General features: G+C 36.0%; 1 protein-coding gene across 1 annotated transcript; it reads left to right on the plus strand.

Moving 5' to 3' along the window:
* The first annotated feature begins 2,542 nt into the window (after positions 1–2,542).
* Positions 2,543–3,585, plus strand: LOC128100935 (olfactory receptor 4C5-like). Its single transcript, XM_052723672.1, is given in 1 exon segment — positions 2,543–3,585. A coding segment is annotated over 1 exon segment (1,005 nt). The 5' UTR covers positions 2,543–2,580.
* The last annotated feature ends 1,837 nt before the right edge of the window (positions 3,586–5,422 follow it).

Below are 5,422 nucleotides of genomic sequence, written 5' to 3' on the forward strand. Positions count from 1 at the left end.
CTGGATTTTTTTTTCTGAGTAATATAATGAGTTCAGATGAGATAGATTTAAACATGTGTTTCTAGTGCTTTAAAGTCGGTCATGATAGTGACTAAATCACCTAATCAACTAAAAAAAGATCACTCTGGATACTATGGGTTCAAACCTGATAGCAAAATAAGAATTTTTTATCAAATTATTTTATTGACTGTAAAGGTAATACACTCCTTTTGTACAAAGCTCAGATCAGAATTTTTCTATTGACACAAAAACTGTCCTAATCCCCACAATTCAGGCATGCATTATTACTATTTGGTATGCTTTTCCTGAAATAATTTTCTGTGGATATGTAGATTTTGAGATAATATGAGCTATTTTATAATCTGTGTTACTACTAAATGTTAGATTCTTTCAAAATCATTAATTCTACTTGTAAACGATAATGTCTACTTGATATTTTATAGCTTTTACTCCTTCAATTGTTCTTCCTTGTGTAGACATTAAAGTTCTTTCTTTTTCATTATCATGAAGATGTGCTCTGAAGTACCTGCAAGCATAATTCTGTCCTTATTTCTATTGAGTACACATATAAGAAGTGCCAGACTAAGGTCATAACCGATGATACATCCCTCATTCTATGGAATCAGATATCAGAAGTTATCAACAACTGTTTATCAACACTGGGTAATGCAAGTCTAAGAAATCGTTGTCAACTTACTGCTTTAAGTATTTCACTATTTCTTGAATTGCATTTTTGTGACTTATGAGATAAAACAATATTTTAGATAGCAGATGCCTTTTCTGAGAACTATTTTCATGCTGTTTCTCTTATGTTTATAATGGTGCAAGTGATCATTTAAATTTGTTTAAAAAACTATTTTGTAATAACAGTAATTGCTTGTTGCAAATATTTCCAGTATTTTCTAATATCTTTATATAAGTGAATTCACCATTTTTACCTATGTCTCCTATTACTGTATTTCCACTTAAAGTCCTCTTCTCTAATTATATGTTGTGAGTGTATCTGTGTTTACATGTATGTGAATATGTGTATATGTAAAGACAGATAGATAGGGGGAGAGAGAGAGAGAGAGAGAGAGAGAGAGAGAGAGAGAGAGAGATGTTTCTATGTTTTTCATATTATCTATGTTTTACTTTTCCCTTCTGATTTTTTTTGTGGTGGCACTGAGGAAAATACTCAGTTGTGAAAGTTTTCTGCCCCGTTACTGAAAATCTCCTGGAAACAACGTGTGAGTTTTTTATTATTTTAAATGTCCTTGAAAGATAATGTCCTCTTGTCACTAAACCATATTTGTTTTCTTGTTGGATTCACCTGAGTTCATTAGTTTCTTTATATTTTTAAAGTACCAAGAATATTATGTATCTTTATATTTTTTCTATGGCTAAATGCATTTATTTCTGCATTTAACCATTTTCTGAATATATTCAGTAGTTATTTTTTCATTTATTGAGCTGGGTTATCCATTTATCTTCTGATTAATACTAAGGTATATTTTGAGAATACAAATAATAATATGTATTTTTTGTTCACTGTTTTCCTCTTTTATCAAAAATCTCCAGTATGTGGAAAGCCACATGTTTTGGGGATGGGGAAATGGCTCAATGGTTAAAGCACTGTTGCACAAGCATGGAAGGACCGGAGTGTGGATCCCTAACACCATGTACAATCTGGACATGGCAGCACCTGTTTGAAACCCAGCACAGGGAGAGTGAAGAACAGTAAGGGCCTGCCAGTCTAGCCAATCAGAGAGTTATAGGACCAGTGAGGAGGACATATCTCAAACAATAAGATGGAAGGCAAATGGAGACACCTGATGTCAACCTCTGTTCTCCTGGTTCATAGACATACATATATGCAAGCACACACACACACACACACACACACACACACACACACACACACACACACACACACACAGAAACTTATACATACATCACACACAAAAAAAAGATTTAAAGTTTGATATATGTGATAAAGATATTCATTAATGCCTCCACATAATTTGTTATTTCCCCTATGTTATAAATGATAAATTTTAGCAGCATAATTGGTGGAAGCAAAATAGTCCATCTAACTCTAAAGAACATGTTCTGTCCAGTAAATCATGGTGCTTTTTGCTTCTTTAGATCAATAGGAATTTTGCTGTGGTAAATGTTTCTTAATCTTTTATTTATACATAAAAGTATAAAATGTCCCAGAAATCTAAACATGACTAAAGTTCTGAAATAATGAGTTCTAAAGTTTCAATTAACTTTATGAAATATTACATCACATAGTGCTGTGTGTTCTGTCCACTACAGGCTTTGTGTGAAGTGTTTTGAGTAAGGTCGTGTGTCGTGTATGTCTGTGTGTGTGTGTCCAGGTGTGAGAGAGAAGAGGGCTATGTTCTCATTATATGACCAGTAATATTGTCCAATTTTAAGAAATTTTAAAACTAGGTTTTGCTACTTGATATACTCATCTGTGTTACAGTGAAGATATATAAAAGAAATTGCTTGCTTATTCAAAATTTTCAGCTACAATTTCAATCATCTTGCTATTCACAGATTAATCAACTATCCATATCTCAAACTAGATTCATGAAGCAAATGAACAATGTGACAGAATTTATTCTACTTGGCCTGACACAGAACCCAGATGTGCAGAAACTCTTGTTTGTCATATTCACACTTATCTACTCTCTTACCCTCCTTGGCAATCTACTCATTATTGTAACAGTCATCTCTAGTCCGGCACTGGGCTCTCCCATGTATTTTTTTCTGTCCTTCCTATCTTTTGTAGATGGCTGCTGCTCTTCCACCATGACCCCCAAAATGATATTTGACTTACTTGCTGAAAAGAAATCCATTTCTTTCAATGGTTGTATGACTCAGATCTTTGCAGAACATTTCTTTGGTGGAGTTGAGATCATCCTGCTCACAGCCATGGCCTATGACCGCTATGTAGCCATCTGCAAGCCCCTACACTACATGATCACAATGAACAGGAGAGTGTGTGGCCTCCTGGTTTCCATGGCCTGGGCTGGGGGATTTCTCCATGCTCTGATTCAGATTCTTTTTATGATCTGGTTACCCTTCTGTGGCCCAAATATCATTGACCATTTCATTTGTGACCTTTTCCCACTGCTAAAACTCTCCTGCACTGACAACCATGTCTTTGGACTCTTTGTGGCTGCCAACAGTGGGCTAATGTGTATGCTAATCTTTTCTATTCTTCTTACTTCCTATGTCCTCATCCTTTGCTCTCTAAAAACTCACAGCACCGAAGAACAGAGAAAGGCTCTCTCCACCTGTGCCTCCCATATTACAGTAGTCATCCTATTCTTTGTACCCTGCATATTCATTTACCTTCGGCCCATGGTCATCTTCCCCTTTGACAAAGCTGTGGCTGTGTTCTCCACTGTGATAACACCCATGTTAAACCCTTTAATCTATACCCTCAGGAACACAGAAGTGAAAAACGCCATGAGGAAACTCTGGAACCAACGAAAACCTACAGAAAGATTCCCATGAATAGAAAGGACAGAAATAAATGTGATTCCTCATTTTAACAAGAATGATTCATGTAAAAGATACTACTATTGATATCAGGATATGTGAGTGTATTTCATTCTCCTTGTCTTCTAGAATCTGTACTGATTTCTCTTGTATAAACATTCATATTTTTGCTAAAGGTGACTGAAAGCTCTTCTACTTAAAACGTTTTGCTCAATGAAAATCTAAATCTTTGGGCAAAACTCATTCCAAAATTTAGATGTCTACACTGCCCAGCTCCAGGAGCAATGTTGACATTTTAATCTTCATGATTCCAGAATAAATAATTTTCTTTGATTAAAGCCAAGGAGTGGTATAAATTTCTTCCATATATAACTAACAGAAAAATCTAGACAACTCAGGTAGAAGGTGTTTTCTGGAGATTTGTATGTCTGTGTAAAAAAAACTCTTTTGCATGCTTTCCTAGCAGATATCTTTATATGAGCAAAAGTACCTGATACAAAAAAATGGATATCTGAGCAAATCAGAAAGAAATTCTAAATACTCAATCTGCATATGAAACTTTAGATCAATAATATGGAGAATAATTTGAGACATAAACACTATTTTAAGGAGAAATAAACATTGATTGTCTGCCTCTCTTCATCTAGGGATAGGGCCTTGTGAAATTATCCCCATCTGTGTTGGCATGTCCACCGGGCTTTTCATTAGGAGGGTCTTGGTTAGACAATCATCTTGTTCGAATTTCATGGGTGCAGCTTCCCTACTGTGTCTAGAAGAACCAGCAAGCATCCTGGTCCATTGGCTCTTACATTTTTATGTTCCCTCTTCTGCGACTATAGGCAATCAGTGGCTACTGACAGAAGAAGAGTCAGTTTTCTCCAGGAACAGGTTCCCTGCCGTTATCCAATCCCTAGTGCTCAGCTCTAAACACATGTGCATATATGCAACACTAAAATGACTCAGTAGGTCATATATGTGTATGTGTGTGTGCTGCATGTATACGTGTATGTGCATGCACATGTGTGTGAGTGCCCGTGTGTATGTGTGTGTGTGTGTGTGTGTGTGTGTGTGTGTGTGTGTGTGTGTGTGTGTAAGAAGAGGTAATGATATTAAGTGGGGAAGGGTTTGAGGATAAACACAAGAGGAACTCGAAGCAGAGGGGGAGGGCAAAAATGATGTAAATGTAGTACTCATTGCATGAAATTCTCAAAACAATTTTAAATAAAAATATAATCAGATTTAGGGGGAAGAAAAAAAGATCACAGCCAAGATAGAAATCTTCTGAATCTTAGCAATTTCATTACTACCATCATAAAGACCAAATTAAGAAAAGTGGCTCCTTAGCCACACCTACCCCTACATTGAATATCACCAGTTACACACACATACACACACACACACACACACACACACACACACACACACACACACACACATACACACACACATTTCCAAATGAGAAAAGTTTTTCTTAACCCATTTTCTGATCACAAAATATTAATATGCTGCTACCCCATTTTCCAGCCCAGTTGTTTTAGGTAATACCTTATTTGCAGAAGTTATGTCACTTGCAGGTTTAAACATTTAGCAGCCATATACTCTTCCAGGGATCTCCTTTCCCTGGTGTAGCAAGGCTAGAAGCTATGCGTTGAGTTGGAAGAGTCTTTAGGGAAAACAACCTGAGTTTGAAAGTAACCATGTGGAGAATGTCTTCTCTCAAGACCACTCTTCCAGTAGTGAGTGAGCAAGAAATGAAACTGTATGTGTTAAACTGAGAATTCAAAAATGTATCTGTTATGTAACTACAGTAAAACGCAGCTTACTCCTGACTAATAATTGCATTTACTAACTTCAGTTTTTAAAAAAATATGGATATTAAGACCAGAATAGGATCACATAGAATTTTTGCAATTGTCTGAATCCT

The sequence above is a fragment of the Peromyscus californicus genome, unplaced genomic scaffold (assembly GCF_007827085.1).
Source record: "Peromyscus californicus insignis strain IS unplaced genomic scaffold, ASM782708v3 Scaffold_7__1_contigs__length_154581171, whole genome shotgun sequence".
Lineage (NCBI taxonomy): Eukaryota > Metazoa > Chordata > Mammalia > Rodentia > Cricetidae > Peromyscus > Peromyscus californicus.